General features: G+C 44.1%; 1 protein-coding gene across 12 annotated transcripts in view; it reads right to left on the bottom strand.

Annotated features, from left to right (window-relative positions):
- Positions 1–22,121, bottom strand: part of dnaaf11 (dynein axonemal assembly factor 11) — an 88,315-nt gene that overhangs the window by 26,793 nt on the left and 39,401 nt on the right. For 6 of the 12 annotated variants that reach the window (XM_041190518.1, XM_041190520.1, XM_041190525.1 and 3 more), the window contains 4 exons: positions 20,661–20,726; positions 19,250–19,319; positions 5,927–6,022; positions 2,126–2,211 (listed from right to left, as the gene is read on the bottom strand). In XM_041190518.1, the coding sequence (XP_041046452.1) occupies positions 2,126–2,211; positions 5,927–6,022; positions 19,250–19,319; positions 20,661–20,726 (318 nt within the window). Of the gene's footprint in view, positions 1–2,125; positions 2,212–5,926; positions 6,023–13,081; positions 13,311–19,249; positions 19,320–20,660; positions 20,727–22,121 lie in introns of those variants that run through there. The other 6 variants (XM_041190522.1, XM_041190527.1, XM_041190521.1 and 3 more) reach the window with 4 other exon arrangements.

Here is a 22,121-nt window from a genome sequence, read left to right as displayed (position 1 = left end):
TCACCCTCACTCCTTGTGAGAATGGGTGAGAGTGTCTGTTGGTGTGTGGGGGTGAAGGTGAATGAGAACCCTCAGCCCTGGAGTAAGCCAGCCACACACTCTCCCCTCCCTCTCACCCCCTTTTTCTCTCACACACACTCACTCCTCACTCACCCACCCTCACACTCACTCACACACTTACCCACTCTTGCCCACACTCTCTTGCCCACACTCACTCGCCCACACACACTCGCCCACACACACTCGCCCACACACACTCGCCCACACACACTCGCCCACACACACTCGCCCACACACACTCGCCCACACACAACCACCCTCGCCTACACTCAACCACCCTCGCACACACTCAACCACCCTCGCACACACTCAGCCACCCTCACACTAAATCGGCTGGGGGTGGAGAGGTAGATGCATTGAGAGCGAAAGAGACCTGGAGCGAGGCCTAAGGCCTAGCAGCACCTGAACCTGGGTGCCTACCAAAAGCGGGAGGGTTGCGGGGAGAGCCTGAAGGAATGCGGCCGGAGTCAGGGGAAAGTAGACAGCGCTGGGAAAAAGCGGCCGGATCTGGGACGGATGCAGTCAGAGCCGGGCAAGAGCTCTGGAAGCTGCAAGAAAGCAGCCAGAACCACAGGAAAGCTTTCTGAGCGGAGGGCCCTCATGCTCCGTGTGGCTATCTTTACATATTCGCAATACCCGGTGTTCGCTGCTCCTCCAAATACACCTATTCTCTCCCATGTTTGTTACTTTGTAGTGAGCCTAACAGCAGCAAATGCGGGAGAGAAAATGCTGTGATTGGAGAAGCAATACCCTGCAGAAATCTTCAAACTCACTGACCCGTCTTACCAGCATTTTGACTAATCAATCCGGGGACCACAAAGAGGCCCCCGGGCCATGGGTTGGACAAACCTGCTTTAAAAGAAATTAATGTAATTATCTCTGATTTGCTTGGCATACATTCAGTGGCTGCTGTAATTTTTGAATAGCGCAAACAGAATTAAGATTGTTGTTTGCTATTGAAGAAGCTTTTGTAACTGCAATTTCAAATTCCAAGTTGCCTAGCCTTTGGCTATTCATTCACCTCAATACTTCCACAGCTTTGATGCCTTTATCTACAGCAAAAATGTCATGCTCTTCCCCTGCGTTCATCCACACTCCCAATCCCCAGATGGTCCCCATCTACATTCCCTCATGCATAAGGGGTGCAAAGTTGACTGCATTTAGTACTCAACCGGTACATTTTAGCATAACAGGCTGGATGACAAAATACTATGGGCCTTATCTTTCTCTCCCAAAATCACTAACTACTCCAGGACTCCAGGATCATCATGAAGAGCAAAGATAACTGTTGCCTTCTGTTTTAGCACTGCCAACAATCTCTTCAAACCCTGGGCTTCTTTCTCACTTAGGTTGGGATGACAAATTCAGTTGCCTTTCTCCATCTAACCTCATTCCAGGCTTCCTCTGTGCTAATCCTAAACCATATTCCCATATCCTTTCCCATCTTTCCTCATGTCCTCTCTGAGTTTATGTCATCAATAAGATTCATTCCCTGTTCCCTTTACCTGCTTCCTATTAAACTGCTGACCACCTAGCTTCCTTGCTGGGCATCTCTACTAGCTGACATTGGAAACGGTTTCCTCCCTTTGTGTACTTTCTCCCTCCTTTCCAAAACTACCATTAGCACCACCCTCTGAAAAAAAACCTCTGTGATCGAAGACTCCTGCCCTGTCTGCTGCTGATATCTATGCATTTGGCCCCTCCATACATGATTATTCCAATGGTCTTTTGACTGGCATCACATCATCTACCCTGCATAAACCTTAGCCCAAGTAAAACTATGGTGTATTCCATCCCATACTGAATCCAGGTCATTCCTGTCCTCACCATTGGGTCCAAGTCACTCAAGACTCAAATTTAAAATTCTCATTGAAATTCTACATGGGCTCGCCGCTCCCTTTCTGTAACTTTCTCCAACCCTTCCTGAATTCACCGTTCCTCTGCCTCTAGTCTCTTGTGCACCCCTACCCTTTTTGCCCAACAGTTGGCCCAAGGCACCATATAAATACAAGCTGTTGTTACTGAAAAAGAGGAAACATTTTGCTTGTTAGTATACAATGAATACCTTGTTACATGGGGGTGCGGCTTTGTGCTTGTTGCAGATCGAGTTCTAGATGTGCTTTTAGGCTTTGCCTTCACCATCTCTTGTGTCTGAAAGAAATATTTCAAATTGGAAGTGCTTAAATATATTTACTACACATACACAAAGAATAAAAGTTACATGTTACTGAAAGCAAAGACAACCTGACAATTAATATTGGAAAAAAGTGACAATGATAATGCTGGGAAAATAAGATTGGGAATCAGAATTACTTTGGTTACAGTAAGTTACATTGAGCATGAAACCGGACAGGTGTAAGGTATCACAGAAAATGCTGGAAAAACTCAGGAGGTCTGACAGCATCTGTGGAGAGAAAAACAGAGTTGATGCTTTGAGTCCGTATGACCCTTCTTCAGTGAAGAAGGGACATAGAGACTAGAAACTTCAACTCCTGTTTTTCTCTCCACAGATGCTGTCAGACCTGTTGAGATTTTTCAGCATTTTCCCTTTGTCTTTCAGATTTCCAGCATCTGCAGTATTTTGCTTTTATCTAGGTGTAGGATATCACATCAGTCGCTTGTTATACAACCTGCCCAAATACAGTGAAATCTCGATGAGTCAAACTCAGGTGACATGAAATTCCACTAGTGTCAAAGTTACCAACCATTCCAGCTGACATAATAGCAACTGTTATAGACAATGCCTGTGATTAGCCGAAATTCCAAAGTCGTGGATCTGGGTTAGCCGAACTTTTGTTCAGTGCCAACAGGAAAAGTAATGCCAAAATCACTTGCAAAAGAGATGCATCCGTAGAGAGAGCAAGCCAATCTGTTCCTTCAGGGACCATGTAACTGTGTTGACCAGAGTGGAGTGGTTAGACCTAAGCGCTTAAAGTTCTCTTAAAGCGATGGGCAAAGTGTGTGAGTTTGGCGAAATCTATGAGAAAGTTAAAAGTGTTGTTAATCAAAAGATGAAATTAATAGAGCAAGTGGGAAACCGTAGCATATGTGGAAAGCAGGCATTGCTAAAGAGTGGGAGATTCCATCATCAAGTTTGTCCATCATTCTGAAATCTAAAGAGAGCATCTCGGAACAGTTCAATAAACGGACATTCACTTCAGCAAGGAAGAGGATGACAACGGCTGCCTATCCCAACGTTGAAGAAGCTCTGCTAATGAGGCAGCCGATCTCCAGCCCAATTGCGCAGGAAAGGCATGTCACCATAGCAAAGAAGCTGGCACCTGTGGAGCTCACCTGCAGTGACAGATAGCTGGACCATTCAAGACAAGACACAACATGCCGCGAAGGCTATAGAGATGCTCCAGGATTTCACAATGCAGCAAAAACATGTTTGACTATATTGGCAAACAGGGCAGACTGTATAGTGCACGTCTGAAAACAACATGCTAAGCAGAAAAGGATTACAGAGTTTTTCCCATGCTAAATCTTGGGCTTTTTCAAGGCCAACCCCCAGCCTTTTTCAAGGCCAACCTTTGGAAACAATGGTAAATTGTGAACAAATGGAATAAAGTTTTTTTACTATATGTTTTTTATTCAGCATTTGAATCTGAAAACAGAAAGTAATGAGTGTTAGAATGACTTGATGTGTAGCATTTCAAAAACAGTAGTATAGATTGTATTTGTAGGCATATTGAGTCACATAAAGCGCATTCATGTGGCAAATTGGGCCTCCTTGGTTATCATGAAGTTCTGCTTAACCCAAATTTGAATGTGGCTCCCCTGGGATTTGACTCATCGAGAACTTACTGTATTCAATTCCATTCACTTCAACAGAGCTGAACATGGGGCATGTCCTATTATAAGAGGCAAAAGAGATTCTGCCCATTTTGTGTTCCCACCTGTACCCAATTTCATCCACATTATGTACTTTTTCTTAGAACTATGTTCAAGATCACTGATTTTAACAAGTCTAACTAACACAATATTGCAATTTTAAAGCAGTAAGAATTGACATTTCTATAGTTTCCTCACATGCAGAAAGACTTCAAAAAGGCATTATGAAATGAGAGAAAATGGAGCACTGGGCAGAAAGTGAAATGGCTAGGAGGAAAGAAAGATCTTTAGAAGGCTTCTGGAAGCAAAGGGTTGCAGGGCTGAGAGATTCGGGAGGGAGTTCCAGAGGGCAGGGATGTAGTGTAATCTTATCCCCTTGATTTCGTAGTTTTACTGACTGCCTCCTCCATCTTTACCAGTCAGGAAGGCTGAATGAGAGGAGCACAGAACTGTGAGGGCTGTGGGGCTGGAGAAGATTACAAAGAAAGGAAAGCGCAGGGCCGTAAAGGGATTCTATGGTTCATTCGCTGCTGTTTAACCACTAGCTACCGAGAAAACACTAGCATTGATGCCAAACCTATGTCACACAGCCTGGGTGCAATTACTGTTGCCACTAAGCTGAGGTCAACCTGTTGCTAGGAAAAGTTTTAATACATCTTCATTAGTGCTTGATATGCCCCATTAAAAATGATTCTGCATATGAGCCTGCTGCAGCAATGTAGGAACTAATTATTTTTGACTATTCACATTTTTCAGAGGAAAGGGTAGAAAGTGGTATTAGGGGATTCGCTGTCATATTTACATATTAGCAGAAATGTTAACAGGAATAACAAGTTCTTCTCAGCAATGGGGACAACAACAACTTGCAGTTATATTGCACTATTAAAGTAACAAACCAATCAAAGGTGTTTCACATGAGTGTTATAAAGCAAGATATTAAGGCAGTTAGTCAAAAATTTAGTCAAAAGGATAGGTTTTGAGCATTATAAAGGAGGAGTAGAGAGGAGGAGAAATTTAGAGAGAGAATCCCAGAGCTTAGGGTCTTGGCAGCTGAAGGCACAGCGACCAGTGGTGGAGCAATTAAAATTGGGGATGTTCAGGAATCCAGAATTAGAGGCGCACAGAACTCTGAGGGCTGTGGGACTGGAGGAGATTACAGAGAAAGGAAGGGGTAGGACCATGAAGGGGTTTGAAGACAAGGATGAGAATTTTAAAATTGAGGCATTGCTTAACCAGGAGCCAATGCAGGTTAGTAAGCATAGGGCTAATGGGTGAATGGTACCTTGCTCAAGTAAAGACACTGGCAGCAGATTTTTGGATGACCTCAAGTTTACAGAAGGTAGAATGTTGGAGGCTGGCCAGGTGTGCATTGGAATAGAGAAAACAAAGGCATAAGTGAGTAAAACAAAAACAGAATTACCTAGAAAAACTCAGCAGGTCTGGCAGCATTGGCGGAGAAGAACAGAGTTGACGTTTCGAGTCCTCATGACCATTCAACAGAACTAGGTGAATCCAAGGAAGGGGTGAAATATAAGCTGGTTTAAGGTGTGTGTGGGGTGGGGAGGGGGGGGGGGGGGGGGGGGGGGGTGGGGTGCATAAATGAGTGTTTAGCCACAGATGAACTGAGACATTCAATGTTACAGAAGTGAAAATAGGCAGCCTCAGTGATTGTGCAGATATCTGGTGGGAAGCTCATCTCGGGTCAAATATGAGACCAAGGTTTCGAGCAGTCTCACTCAGCCTTAGACAGGGAGAGGGATGGAGTCAGTAGCTAGTGAACAGAGTTTGTAATAGGCACTGAAGACAGTTGACTTTGGCTTTCCCAATATTTAATTAGAGCTAATTTCTGTCCATCCAATACCAGATGTTGTGCTGCTGCAGGCTTAGTTTTGTTACTCCCCAGATAAACATTCCAAAATGAGACCAATTTGCCAGCTCATGTTTTCAACCCAACACAATTAAGTCATTTAAAGTTGACATAAAAGTGAAGCATTTAGAGATAAAAGCCATTGGACTTGCTACGACTCTGCACCTTCGGCATTGTGACAAGCAAATGTCCTGTGGTTTGGGATCTCTTAGCAGAGCTGCTGTCAGGTTTTACTTCTTCTGGAAGCACCAGCTGAAATACCTAAAATCAATGACAAAACAATGTCACACCAGTAAAATTATTACTGTTTACTTACTGTCATTATTTTTACTAAAATAAATTACAAATTAAGTTGCCTCATTTTACAATGTATGACTTGTTCATGAACAAAGCAGTTAAATGAGTATGGTACACTTTTGCTTTGAAGGAAAGCGGACTTCATTTTTGTCACAGAGATGAAGGACACTATTATGTAATTTGATACAAGAAGAATCTTGCATACCAAAGGTTAGCACAGTGGTAATGTTATTGGCCTACAAAGGCCCAAACTAATGTTCCGGAAACAGGTAACCAAATCCCACCACGGCAGCTGGGGACATTTAAAATTTGATTAATTGAAATAAATCTGGAATAAAAAAGCCTATCTCAATAACGATAATCATGGAACTACCAGATTGTCATAAAAATCCATGTGGTCCCACATTCACTCATATCCTTCCCTGGTCTGCCAACATGTGACTCCAGGCCCACAGCAATGTGGTTAACTCTTAACTGCCCTCTGAGGCGGACTGCAGTGGTTCAAAAAGTCAGCACACCACCACCTTCTCAAGGGCAATTAGGGATTGGCAATAAATGCTGGCCTAACCACATCCCATGAACAAATTTTTAAAAAGTGGCTTAGTAAGCCACTTACTTGTATTAAACCACTGCAGAAAAGTCAAGTAAAACTAGACAAACCAGTACTGACTTAAGCACCAGATATAACAATGTCGCATGTTGCCCAACTGACCTGCAAAGTTCTCCTCACAAACATCAAGGGGCTTGTGCCAAAATTAGGAGAGCTGTCCCACAGATTAGTCAAGCAACAGCCTGACATAGTCATACATACAAAATTATATCTTACAGCCAAAGTTCTAGACTCTTCCTTCACCATCCCTGGGTATGTCCTGTTCCTCCGGCAGTACAGGCCCATCAGAGGTAGCAGCAGAGGGAGTGACCCTGGAGTCCTATTGACTCTGGACCCCATGAAGTCTCATGGCATCAGATCAGACATGGGGAAAAAAAACGTTCTGCTAATTACCGCTACCACCCTCCCTTATCTGATGAATCAGTACTCCTCCATGTTGAGTGCTGCTTGGAAGAAGCATGATGGTAGCAAGAGCACAGTACGTACTCTGGGTCTGGGACTTCAATGTCCAGCAGCATGGGTGGTTTATTAGCACCATTACTGACAGAGCTGGTTGAGTACTGAACGCCATATCTCAAGGGCAGTTAAGAATGGACAATAAATGCTGGCCTTGCCAGCGATGTTCATTCCATGAATAAATTAAAAAAATAAAAAATAAATATCTGCCAGTTTGAACCTGCAGCTGAGAACACAATAAAAGAGAATAGCCAACTTGACCTCATTCCCACAAATCCACCTGTTGGAGATGCATCTGCCCTTGACAGCATTGATAGGAGTGACCACTGCAGGGTCCTGGTGGAGATGAAGTTCCATTTTCACGCTGAAGCCACTCTCCATTGTGTTGTGCGGCATTACCACTGTGCTAAATAGGATTGATTCAGAACACATCTAACAGTTCAAAACTAGGCATCCATGAAGCACTGTGGACAGCAGCAAAATTGTATTCAACCACAATCTGTAACCTCATGGCCTAGTATATTCCTCTCACTACCATTACCATCAAGCAAGGGTACCAACCCTGGTTCAATGAGGAGAGTAGCAGCACATGCTAGGAGCAGCACCAGGCATACCTAAAAATGAAGTACCATCCTGGTGAACTCATAAAACAGGACTGCATGCATGTTAAACAGTGGAAGCAACGTGCGATAGACAGAGCTAAGTGATCCCAAAATTAGCAGGTCAGATCAAAGTTTTGCAGTCCTGTCACATCAAATCGTGAATGGTAATGGACAATTAAACAACTAACAGGAAGAAGAGGTTCCATAACCATTCCCATCCTCAATGATGGGAGAGCCCAGCACGTCCACGTAAAAGACAAGGCTGAAGCATCTGCAATCATTTTCAGCGAGAAATGACGAGTGGATGGTTCATCTCAGTCTCCTCCTGAGGTCCCCACCATCATAGATGTCAGTCTTCAACCAAATTGATTTATTCAATGTGAAATTAAGAAACACCTGAGCGTGGGGTTAAGTAAAGGCTATGGGCCCTGACAACATTTAGGCTTGTGGTGCTAAAGAAATGCACCAGAATTAGCCTGTACCCTTAGCCAACCTGTTCCAGCACAGCTGCAACACTGACAACCACCTAAAAGTGGGAAAATTGTCAAGGTATGTCTTGTCCAGGACATACAACAGGACAAATCCAATCTGGTCAATTATTGCCCCATCGTCTACTCTCAATCATCAGCAAAATGATAGCTGTTACAACCACAGCTGATGTTATTTGCTGAGTAAGCCAAATCACAGAGGGAAGCTTGTCTAACTGATCATAACTTTTTTTTTGAAATTTGAAAATGAGGGAAAAACTATTGATCCCAGAAGCATAGAGTCCCAGTTACACTTTTAGGATTTTAAAATTAAAAGATTTAACAAGGAGGAAAGAAACTTAAGCTCACAAGATTAAAGCTACATGGTTAAAACAGTCCTAAAAAAAAATCCCCCCCCCACCCCCCCAAAAAAAACCTACTTGGCAACAGCTCCTTTATGGATTTTTAACCATAAAAATCCAGTGATATTACCCAGGTCAAAAACTGCTGTCACTTTGGTAAAGGTATTCTAAGCGACTTCTCATTCTCTTCCACTCTGCTATAGAAATCCAAAAGAAAGGTTCAGGAACAGACTGTTTTCTGTAAACAAAGACTTCTCTGGCTTGAAAACTCGATGGCTGCTTCAAATTCACAACTTTCACACCTTCTCCCACCACAGATCTGGTCTCAGGACATCTCCCCCACACAGCCACACAACTCAACTAAACATCTTTCCTTAACTATCTTTCCCCCCTTTCATCTTAGATTCCATTGTTCTCAAACACCTCTTTGATCTCAACTTTTCCAAAAATAAATAAATTTCTTTCATGTTTTCCTATTGCCTCCATTTTCTGGTCAAATAAAATGTAATAAGCTTCCTTGCTTACTTATGAAAGCTTTGTAAGTTGTAAAAGTCCCTTGACACTTCCAAACTCCTCTTTGAAATTTAACAGCTAAAAAGTCAAATCCCTACTTATCTCATAAAGCAAATTTTAAAACGCAACCTATTTACTTGTAATTCCAACTTCACCATAGCCTTTCATTACAAATACATGTATCTAGTGTGTTTACCCTTTTATCTCTCAATTCTCACAGACAAGCTGGCTTTACTAACCTTTCCCCCGTTGAATTAATCATGGACACACACACACACAGCCTTCTTTACAGAGTACCACCATATTCCCAAAATTATTTTTTTTAAAAATCCATCTTCACATAGCAGTTATCAACTGTGCCACCAAGTGGCACGTATTCACCAATAACCTGCTTGCCAATGCTCAGTTCAGGTTCTGCCAGGACCACTCAGCTCCAGACTCATTACAGCCTTGGTGCAAACATGGACAAAAGTGCTAAAGTCCAGAGGTGAGGTGAGAGTGGCTGCCCTTGTCATCAAGGCTGCATTGGATCCAGTACGGCATCAAGGAGCCCAAATAAAATTGAAGAGCTGGTCAGAAGCTGAGAATTCTGCAAGAGGTAACTCGTCTCCTGATATGACAAAGCCTGTTCACCATCTACAAGGCACCAGTCAGGAATGTGATGGTTGAGTGCACTCCACACCATCCTGACTTGAACGATATCACCATTCCTTCCATGTTGTTGGGTTAAAATCTAGAAACTCCCTCCCTAACAGCACTGTGGGTATACCTACACAACATGAACTGCAATGGTCCAAGGTGGTGGCTCACCATTACTTCTCAAGGGCAATTAGGGATGGGCAATATTTTCTTTTATTCTTTCACGGGATGTGGGCATCACTGGCTAGCTCAGAATTTATTGCCCATCCCTAATTGCCCTTTTTCAGAGGGAATTTAAGAGTTAACCACATTATTGTGGATCTGGAGTCACATGTAGGCCAGGCCAGGTAAAGACAGCAGATTTCCTTCCCTAAAGAACATTAGTGAATCAGATGGGCTTTTACGGCAATCGATAATGGTTTCATGGTTAAATACTGGTCTTGTCAATGCATCCACATCCCAAGAACAAATGAAAAAAAACTTAGTTTTGCCCAGTGGCTAATAGTGGGACACAGAGGTCAATGTGAACAGTGCAACCTTAAGGACCTGGGTGCAGCTCCGTAAAAAGTTTAATGACCTCAGGTAATTGGTCAAGGTGAATCATTTTCAAAGGCCATACCCTACCAACTGAATCACTAAACTCAGAAAATGCTCAACTCAACACATCCCCTCATTTACCTACCAACAATCTCTATCAATCACATCTTACATTCATAGCTTCACTTCACATCTCACACCTTGAACATTGTCAATTATTCAACCATGCCAACAAAATACCCAAAGAGATTGCATCATATTAATCAACAGACTTCCCTTTCTCTTGTAGGACAAGGTGTTGCATAAGGTGATGCAGAAGCACCTAACCGGCAGGGGACAATGAATGCACATCCTTAATCCCTTGTGCTCATGTCTAATCCTTCTTTTCACATCCCATTGCCCCCTCATCTCATAATCTTTTCAAATTTACAAGCTTCAGATGGTATAAAATGTACTTCTTGCTTCCCAACCCTCCCCTCACTACAATGCACCTTGTGCTGAATTTTATTGCAAAGCTGCAGACCCTGTCAATAACAGAAGCAAGTGCTGCTTCCACTCTGGCGTCCAGTGGCTGGCAAACGGCAATCACATGGTGGCCAGCCAATTAACTCAGGAGTGGCGAAGGGCAAGTCCAATTAAAGAGGCAGGAAATGAAGCACTAATGGCAGCAGTGACTGACTCCACAGCAGATGATGACACCATATTTAAAAGGCTGCCAAGCCCTGCATTTACTGCTGCCTGGTTTGAAAGAGTGCTGCCCTGGCTGGTATGAAGCCCTCTTGCTGCCTGTCTAGCTTCAAGACCCTTCTTCCTGCCTAACAGCAGCCTGCATCAGGGCTGAACTGGAGCTTGCAGTGACCATGGCAGAGGAAGATGCCAGGTGGCCCCGCAGTTTAGCGATTGCCTCCCTGCAGGTTCTTCTATAGGCTGCAAGGGCAAGACAGGTCACCCACTTCCCAAAGGATAGGAAGAAGAAACTGGCCCATCTCACCAAGCAAGTCTTGATGGAAATTGCAGAGAATTGTGGGGGTCACCCTCCAAACTTTCATCTGAGGCTTACATGTGGACAATGCAAGAGAATGCGCTTGGTAGGGAGGGAGTGACTGCCCATTCAGTGGCGAGGGGGGTCAGAAAGCTGTATATCCCTCCAGAGGCATGGCTGCATCCCGGTGAAACACGCTGGTCTGTCATTGGTGACACTGACAAGGTCTCTCAAGAGTGGTGGTATGGAGGAGGCACTCGTGTGCCCCCATAATGGACCAATGGGCTGCCACCAGCATAGGCATTATGCTCGTCTTTGTGGAGAAATTAACATGTTCCTCACTGTGCTTGCAGGAGAAATGGACACACAATAATGAATGGGCTAAGACCAGTGGAAGGGTTCTGGACCTGCATATCCTAATCCTGATAGAGGTGGCAGCTTTGGAACTGGCTGGGTCTTAGTATAGTCACACGATTGCTGATGGCAAAACAGGATTGTCATCAAAGTGCAGGAGTACAAGGGTGCATCTGGCCCATACATGTCATAATGCTCATTTGTCCACTATTAGATATATGGAGTTTCATATCAGGCATAGTTGAAATGAGGAAATCGAAAGCCTTTAACCCTTCAATGTTTGTATTCTCTTATGCAGGTCAAGGTCTTCCCATTGGACAAGGACTTCGAGAGACTGGGCGCCATCCAACCAACTCTGGGGAAGAGAGAGAGAGAGACAAAGAGAAGGAATCCTCAAAGGGTGCTGCACCAGATCATTCCCCTGCACCCTCCATTAGTACAGATACTCTCACACCAGTAGGTATGCATTCGCAATTAGATTCAGGGTTGCAAGCTGCTGAGTACATCACAGTCGCACCCAAGCAGCTGACAATGGCTTTAACAGCCGAGGCCACTGACAGTCAAAGGACAGTGGGGAGGCAAGACCAATGCTGAGCCCTGGTTGATGACATGCCTCTGGAGCTGTCAACAACCTAGCACCTGCTGCAGTGAGAGGTGAGGGAAAATCTGATGAAGTTTCCAGAAGCTATGTGCACCCATTTGCAGATGATGGAGGAGTCTAACCTGGCCGTGATTGCTGTCCCTCTCTAATGTGTGCACACTTGGCTTCCTCCATGGAGAGAGGAGCTCCAGCAGACCACTCAATGGATGCAGGAGATGTATTCTGACCTGTATATCATTGCCTCATTCATAAGCTCCATGCAGCAGTGGCAAAGCGAGATCAAGGTGGGGACAAGGTGGCTGGAGTCAACATCAGATGCTTCTCAGGTCAGCAGGGAGGTACAAGTGTGCCATGCAAAGGGGGGGAAGTGGCTGCCTTCTGCTTGTTGGGGCTCTTATCAGACCAATTCATCTGACAGTGGCTCCTCAGCCTCTCTGCCAGTGACACCTGCACCTCCAGTGGCTTTGGCAACGGAGGAGTGTCCTGCATTTGTGTAAGAAGCCCCTTAGCTTGCTGATGCCCTCCAGACCTCAGGCAGCCAGAGAACAACTGCCAAGGTCATCCCAAACCACCAGCTACAGACACAGGGGAGCACCTGTAGGCACATGTGCATGTAGGAGCACACGTAAGAGAGTTAAGAAGAGCACACAGGTGCACTTGGGGGTTCACCAATGTTTAGGTTTTGTACAAGTGAAGGCTTGTGTGACAGGAGGGGATTTAATTTAAAACACTTACTACCCATCTGTAAACAGAAAGGTGTTTTTTTTGATTTCCCCCTTTATAAGTGGTGGTGTATTTTCCCCCAACCCTTCAGTTTTGGAGTGATCCAATATTCTATTAATAACCCCACAGCAAACTTGAGATAGGGTAAAATCAGAGGATTAGTTTATTTTACACACACTCAAAAACACAGGAAGTAGGTTGGCAACATCCCCCCTTTGCATACAAAGAATAAAAGAGGGATAAGGGAAAGAAAGGGATTCAGGGCCATGACCACAGGCAAAAATAAGAATTATGGTTTCACATGAGTCCAGAGTCCAGAATCAAAAGTCCAATGGTGTGTTCCTTCAGAGAAGTTAGCAGGCTGAAGCTGTTGCAGACTGATCCGTTTTTCTAGAAAAGATGACTTCTATGATGGGAGAAGCACGTAGAGGTGAGTTAGTCTAGTAGTAGGCACTGATACGGCAATTCAGATGTTTCACTAGAAAAACAGTGTAGATAAGAGCCAGGCATTCTACCTGGACAGAGCTCTTTCTGCTGCTACCTGTTAGGTGGTAACTGGTAGACTGAGACAGGCTGCTGGCCTGGAGTCCTGGTTCTCTTCTGAGGTTAAACAGCGACAGGCAATAAAATGAAAAAGTTGTATAATTAAAGCAATTCAAACAGCTCAAGTCTCAGTCATGTGACAGGGTGATTTCAGGTTGAGCTATTCAGCTAACAGGGCCCCTTATTAAAACCCATTGTGTTTTGAACAGGTAACTGTAGAACCATTAACACAGTGTTGGAGAAGAAGTCACAAATAGCTCTGCATTTGTCCATAGCTTGCTGGTGCTGACATCTTGTCTACTATCCTTTGTGATGGCTTGGCTGGAATATTTATGCAACGCAAAGAGTGTTACATTCCAGGGGTTTGATGTGTTAGCCTTCGTCCATTTTTAAGCTACTCAGAAACTTCCAGAACTATCATCTTGTGGTGAGCAGCAGCCAATTTATCAGTCCAGCCATTTTTCCATTTAAAAAATCAGAATTTAAATACTGAAAAGAAACAAATTTCTTTTAGACATTTTCTTCTTCTGCATGCCACCTTGGCAGGACACTGGCTTCTATGGTGCCGCTCAATAAATGTTTGACTCACTGCTGTTGGTCATCCTTACAATACTTGCTGCTTTGTTAGATCTCATCTACAGCCTTGCTCCCTCAATGGGCTGTTATTGTTTGACATGTCTGGTCAGGGATCAAGGGTTATGGGGAAAAGGCAGGAAAGTGGAGTTAACGATTATCAGATCAGCCATGATCTCATTGAATGGCGGAGCAGACTCAATGACGTGAATGGACTACTCCTGCTCCTACGTCTTATGGTCTTATGGACAGCATTCATCCTCCTACAACTGCCACTCTAGTAGTGTCCTTGCTGTTGCTTGTCGGCCAGCCAGTCCAGACTGCTGCCGCCCATGTGGAGACGGTGCAGTCTGAAACAAGCCAGCCTGAGAGCTTTGCGCAAGGTCATTTGCTGCCCCCGTAACTGGATGTCAGCAACCCTCCACCAGCCATGCTGCAGCAATAGGGTTGCACTGCACAGGAGCATGAGGGCAGGTACTTAGGGAATGCACAAGGGTGATTAGCTGACTTTTTTTTATCAAATATTGGATGGTTTGATTTATAAATTTAGTTTGGCATACTTATCTTGTGGTGGCTTTTATTTTAGTTTTGGGGCCAAGAAGATACAGTGATAGTCAGTATCAGAGGGAAGGTAAGGATGGGACTATTGATAAATTAGGAATTGGGGTTGCATTCACTGGCACTGAAGTTGAATGAGTCAATTGCAGCCAGAAAGGGGAAACGCTGGTTCCAGTGTCTCTTCCTCCTCCTCAGCTGATCATTGCATATTTGGTGGCAAGAGTTGTGCTCTCATCGTGAAATGGGGCATGATGATATTGGGAGGGCTTCCCAGCATCATCACACTGTCTCACAATTTTTCGGTTGGCAGGCATGAGTGGAAATCGAAAGCACACGCTGGCAACTAAAAGGACAATTAAGGCCATTAAACACCAATTCATCATGATTTTGAGTGGCCCATGCGCTTTTATGCTTGGCGCACAGGCCAATCAGCCAGGCGGCCTTCACAGTTTTCAATAATTCTAGACCCAGGATGAGATAAAAGGCCCAGACGATTTTGGAGAGGTGAAGAATTAAGAGTATTGAAGTGAGCTGGGAGGGTGTGAATTATATGTCGTTTTTGGAATATTTTTGTTTATTTGGGTAATTCTAGGAGGATTAAATCTTTGTAGCAATTTTCTGCAGACAGGCCCCATCTTTACTGAAACCTGTGTAAGCATTAGGTTTGATTGTGTACTCAGCTGGAGAGACCTCCTCAGAAGAGGAGGAGAGAGCAAGAAGGGAGAGCAGGCCAGTTGCCCGCAGACACCACCCTAGAGTATGCCCTCAGGACCAAAGGCTCAGCCAGCAAGCTTTGCAAGGGAGAAAGGTCAGGAGAAGGCACCAATACACAGCTGGTAGAGTATACAGGCAGCAATCCAGCTACCTGGCCATGACAGAGGCTCTGAGCCGAAGAAGGCTCCGCCTCTCCAAAGAAACAGTCACCTATATTTGTGACACAATCAGCCCCAAGATAGCCTCAAACTGTGTAGATGACCCACCCAATGCCACTGGCTCTGAAGGTGACAGAAGCTCTGAACTTTTGTGCCTCAGGATTGTTCCAAGAGTCAGTGGTATATCTCTGCAGAGGGTTGCAATGTGCTGCGGACAGCTGCATCAAGTTGGTTGCAGATGCACTGTTCGGAAGGGTGAATATCTTAATTCAGCTCAAGACAGGCAAGGCCAGCCAGGCAGAGCAAGCCAGAAGTTTCGCTGTAATAAGAGGACCTCCAAGAATTCAGGGACCCATTGAACGTCAAGGGGCGACGGTTGGATTCTCTCTTGTTGGAGATGGTCATTGCCACTTGTCAGCCCAAGCCTGGATATTGTCCAGGTCTTGCTGCATTTGGAGATGGACTGCTTCATTAACTGAGGAGTTGCAAATGGTGCTGAACGTTGTGCAATCATCAGCGGACATCCCCACTTCTGACCTTATGATGGAAGGCAGGTCATTGATGAAGCCGCTGAAGATGGTTGGACCTAGGACACTACCCTGAGGAACTCCTGCAGTGATATCCTGCAGCTGAGATGACTGACCTCCAACAACCACACTCATCTTCCTTTGTGGTAGGTATGACCCTAACCAGTGGAGGGTTTTCCTCCTGATTGCCATTGAATTCAATTTTGCTAGGGCTCCTTGATGCTACACTCAGTCAAATATAGCCTTGATGTCATGGGAGTCACTCTCACCTCACCTCGGGAGTTCAGCTCTTTTGTCCATGTTTGAACCAAGGCTGTAATAAGGTCAGGAGCTGAGTGGCCCTACTGGGACCCAAAGTGGGTGTCAGTGAGCAGGTTATTGATAAGCAAGTGCTGTTTGATAGCACTGTTGATGACCACTTCCAAATACTTTACTCATGATCGAGAATAGATTGATGGGGCAGTAATTGGCCGGGTAGGATTTGTCCTGTTTTTTGCGTACAGGACATACCTGGGCAATTTTCCTGGGCAAAATGGCCGAGTAGATGCCAGTGTTTTACCTCTACTGGAACAGCTTGGCTAGGGGCGTGGCAAATTCTGGAGCACAAGGCTTCAGTACTATTGCTAGAATATTGTCAGGGCCCATAGCCTTTGCAGTATCCAGCCTTCAGCCGTTTCTTAATGTCACATAGATTGAATCGATTTGGCTGAAGACTGGCACCTGTGATGCTGGGGACCTCTGGAGGAGGCCGAGATGGATCATCCACTCAGCACTTCTGACTCAAGATTGTAGCAAATGCTTCAGCCTTATCTTTGGCACTGATGTGCTGGTCTCCCTCATCACTGAGGATGGGAATATTTGTGGAGCCTCCTCCTCCATTAAGTTGTTTAACTGTCCACCGCCATTCACTACTAGGATGGGGTCGGACTGCAGACCTTAGATCTAATCCGTTGGGATCACTTAGCTGTCTATCAATTGCTGCATGTGCTGTTTGGCATGCAAGTAGTCCAGTGTTGTGGCTTCGCCAGGTTGACACCTCATTTTTAGGTATTCCTGGTGATGCTCCTGGTATGCCCCCCTGCACTCTTCATTGGATCAGGGTTGATCCCCTGGCTTCATGGTAATGGTACAGTGAGGGATATGCCAGGCCATGAGGTTACATATTGTGTTCGAGTACAATTCTGCTGTTGCTGATGACCCACAGTGCCTCATGGATGCCCAGTATTGAGTTGCTAGATCTGTTCGAAATCTATCCCATTTAGTACGGTGGTAGTGCCACACAACACGATGGAGGGTATCCTCAATGTGAAGACGGAACTTCATCTCCACAAATACTGTGCAGTGGTCACTCCTAGCAATAATGTTATGGACAGATGCATCTGCGGCAGGCAGGTTGGTGAGGTGAGGTCAAGTATGTTGTTCCCTCTTGTTGGTTCCCTCACCACCTGCCGCAGACCCAGCTAGCAGCTATGTCCTTTAGGACTTGGCCAGCTCGGTCAGTAGTCATGCTACCAAGACACTCTTGGTGATGGAAATTGAAGTCCCCCACCCAGAGTACATTCTGTGTCCTTGCCACCCGCAGTGCTTCCTCCAAGTGGTGTTCAACATGGAGGAGCACTGATTCATCAGCTGAGGGAGGGCGGTATGTGGTAATTAACTGGAAGTTTCCTTGCCCATATTTGACCTGATGCCATAAGACTCTCTGAACGTGCAGACTGTATGTGGCCACAAGCATAAGATACTGCAGGTTTGCGCCAAGTATCCTAGAAGCTACCAAGATGCCTACATCCTATGTCACGCCCAGGTATCAAGGCTCTTCATTGCACCAGCACGATTGGATGGCTGGCCACTGGGGGAGCAAAGACTATCAGCTAAAAAGGTGGTTGTTGACACTGCTCAAGACACTCAAGGATACCTACTGAGGAGAGCTGAGAGGCAATCTCATTGAAATGTATAGAATTCTGAGAGTGGGATAGACTGAATGTCGGGGGGATGTTTCCCCTGACTATGGGGTCTAGAACAAGGGGTCACAGTCTCAGGATATGGGCTAGGCCATTCAGGGCTGAGATGCAGAGAAATTTCTTCACTCAGAGGAACTGTGGAATTCTCTACCACAGTTGACTGTAGAGGCCAAGTCACTGAATGTATTTAAGAAGGAAATAGATTTCTAGGCACTAAAGGCACCAAGGAGTATGGGGAGAGAGTGGGAGTATGGTGTTGAGATAGAGGATCAGCCATGATCATGTTAAATGGAGGAGCAGGTTCAAAGGGCTGAATAACCTACTCCTGCTCCTATTTTCTATGTTTCTATCATGGGTCAGGCTCAGCATCATCCTGGTCTCCAGCCATCCTCCGAATGGCGGAGCCCTGGGGGTTCTCTGCCCCTGCCAGCTCCTCAGGTGAGTGTGACATGCCTTCCACAGTGTGCACTACTGGAATGCTCATGCCCACCAACATAACTGTATCTGCACTGGTGCATGATACAGAGGGAGGATATGACATGGGTGCATCTGGCTGCAGGTCATCCTCTGGTGTCAATGGGGGGTCCTTCTGTGGGCCAGAGGATGTTCCATCTGAGGAAGGGAAATCATATGTAAATCTCGAGCAGCATTAAGAACTCAGAGTGCATGCATTTCTGGTAGCTTCTCAGAATGGGCATCTAGTTGACCGAAGATTTCTGAATGGAAGAGCAACGGGGATTAGTGGATTGCACCTGTCAGTCTCGCAACCGCTGCCCTACATCTCTCATGCCCTCCCCAATATCTTCTTTGACCGCTGGACTCTTACCCTCCTCTGAAACTCTTGCGTCTCCCGCAAACAGTGGACCAGGATCCAGGTTCACAACCCATCTCAAGGATCTGCTCCTCTGCCTGACTTAATAACAACAGATTAGGGACACCACCACCCGGTTGTCCTCGCTCCTGTGCATTGTGACTCCTTTTCTACTGTAAGGACAATACTGCTTTCATTAGTTCCCCCCTCTACATGCCAGAAAGTATCAGGCATGCTCTAAGGCTGCAGTTGTGCTGTAGCAGGTGGCATATTTCAGCAGGTGTTTCCTTAATGAAGTAGAGATGTTTGACATACTGTTCCTTGTTGAGGTTGAACATACCAGCTTCCCCCCACCCCGCCAAAGATGCAGGTTCAGGTGCCCATCACATTGCAGCACTTCACCCTTACATACATGCCAGCCATCTTGTCTACTCACATGCAGTCCTTATCGGCACAGGAAGATGTTCCAACTTAAGTCTATACTTTTATCCAATACTGACCTTTCTTTTAACCATTACACGAACATACGTTGGCTGAACGTCGATATCAAGTAGAGATGTGTCCATATGCCTGGGAGTTAATTTTGAAAACTAGATCAGCATTTGCACTAAAATATTGAATCCCACTGTTGTAACATTGTCCACAGAAGAGGATTCCCCTGGTGGCTATCTTGTTGAGTGCTATGCACTATATTAGTTTTGGAAGGAATAAAGATAAATACTTCTCACGCACAAGTAAAACAGAACACTTTCTAGAGGAGAGCACTAACCTCTTAATATTTGTATCATTGTTCTTCCAAAGTTCAGTGAATAACTTTGTGATATACTTCAATTACACCTGTGACCCAATGATCCAAGCATGCTGTCAAAGCATGTGACACATTAACCTTGTCTTATTTATAACTTCTAGAATTTTTCCTAGTACACTGTATAGACAATGAGCTGAGCTGAGCTAAGCAGAGTGCATTGCCATCAACATATGTAAACCCTGAATTTGCATTGGTGTGCTTTTAGTTGTGATACATTTCTTGCACATGTAACTAAGTAAAATAGTGAGTGTGAAATTGAAAATTACCCTCCAAATAATCTGTGTCTAGCTTAAGGCATCTATACATCTTTATTTGGCAAATGTTACAGATGCACCTGTGGAAACCGACAATAACCCTAAAGTATGGATGTTAAAGGACAGTGGCAGGATAGTGCCTTTGGTGCATTTAGGTGTAGCTCATATTTTCTTTGCCCTTCATTCAATTGCAGGTAGATATACCTGTACCTATAAATCTTGGTATGATACTACTAAGTAGGTAACAGTGCAGCCTCATCAGTCTGGCATTCCTTGGTTTGCCCTCCACTTCTTCCTCTAAAAGCAAAAATAATGGGAAAATTGGCCATTGAGCACTCAACCCTGTCTGAAAATATGGGAATAAGTGAAATGGCAGCCTTCAGCAAAGGACATAAAAAGCAGATGACAACAGAATTGCCAAAAAATATAAAAAGCAATGAAAATGATAAAAGAATAGGCATTTACTACAATGGCAAATATTGATATCTAGCCCTGACCAGGGTGCCTAGCAACCCTAAATGCTAGTTTTATATGGGTATGAATGTGATATGATTCACTGCAAATATGGTGAAAATGATGGCAAGAAGGCACATGACCTCGTGTTGTCATTTCCACCTTTTTGCAGTGCAAATAGACTAGGTGCTAAACAGGTGGTGATCCAAAATGATGGATACCTATCCCATTCTGTACTTCCACCACCTGGTTAACACTCAAACTTCAGGTAACTGATATTAGAAAATATCATCTTGCACCTCAAAATTGTACATTCTGAAATACCACAAATTTCATTTCAGGTGATTAGATTCTGACATTGCTTATTCAATTGTTGTATTATGTTTCAAAGCTAACCTGTAAACAGCAAGATCTAAGACGAATTGGTAATTTTCTTCATCATCGGTCAATGTGAAATCAATCCTTTAAAGGAAAATAAAAGTTCACCCTTCAGGTTCTTAGCTTATTTCTTTTTCAACCATGTTACATAGCAATACTTTAGCAATGAGACAGACTGCAGTTTACTCCAACAATTTATAATTCTAATTATCACAATGGCCTAGATTTTGCAGTAAAAATAACAGTAAAGCTATCAGTACCACTATTTGAAGAGTAAATTAGACAACAACTTCCAGTCATCATACACATGCAGTTAAACACAGAATGAAGTAATCACTATCTGAGTTGCCCTGCTCCTCCAGAAGTTTCAATAACTCACCAAGACATTTGATATTGAAACACAAGGAAAACTGTGTTGTTGCATTATTTATGTGATATCCACTAAACTTGCCAGATAAAGTTAGGGATTGTCCATTCCAGTGTAAGTAATTTCTTTAACAATGTGGCAAATCTAAATTATGGCCAAATAACCTCTCTGGCACTGAAAATTATATAAGTGTGGAGTTGCATGCCTTCAGATTTCACTTGTTAGATTTTCTTTTTAATTAAAAATTAAATAATTTAACAAAAATCTATTCTTCGTCTCTCTCTCTTAACCCCATCTCTTTCTCTCTATTTATTACACTTTTTGTATATGATTTGATACTGAAATAACTATTTTAGCTTACACAACCACATTGAGACTCAGTAAAGATTCTTCAAACTGACTGATTAAGGAGATGCTTGCTTGCTTGTCCTGTTCGCACATGTCCCAGGCCCCAGAAGTCCCAGGGAAGAAAGGTTTGTCGGCAAGATTAAGCATAATACAAAGCAAGCGCCACACATCCACTGCTGACCACAAAATCCAGGCCAATGAATGCATGGCCTGGATTTTTAATTATATTAGTTTGACTAAATTATGTTAAGACACATAGAAAGATAATTACAGAAAAGTATTTTCTTAAATATAAGATTTGAAGCTGGAAATGTTCTGTGTAATTTAGTTAAGTTCATATCCTGAGGTGCTTTTCTTTACACCTTGGACACAAAATTTTATTGTGCCCAAATGTAAGACAATTTGCTTTGCAGAGTGTTCCCCCTACACCAAGCACTAATTGGCCCCACTGATACCTAGCAGAAAGAGGTTCCACAAGTGCAAAGGCTATCAGGAACAGAATAGTAGATTTAAATAGCAGTCAAGCTATGGAAGCAACAGCAGCCATCACAAACTAACCAGCAGATTTAAACAGCCCACAAGAGTATTCATATTTTGGTGTTAGTTAATAGTTAAATAACCTTAAAACTAAAGAAGAGCTACAATAAATATTGACGAAGGTGGAAGGGAGCATAGGAGTCAGATAGTGAGGTGAAAAAACACCTAAAGTGGTATCACACAGGGGAAGGAGTTGATTCGTGAGCTGTCAGAGTATTTTCTTTTTG

The sequence above is a fragment of the Carcharodon carcharias genome, chromosome 6 (assembly GCF_017639515.1).
Source record: "Carcharodon carcharias isolate sCarCar2 chromosome 6, sCarCar2.pri, whole genome shotgun sequence".
Lineage (NCBI taxonomy): Eukaryota > Metazoa > Chordata > Chondrichthyes > Lamniformes > Lamnidae > Carcharodon > Carcharodon carcharias.
The sequence above is the reverse complement of the archived record's forward strand: the minus strand, read 5'-3'. Positions and strand labels throughout refer to the sequence as shown.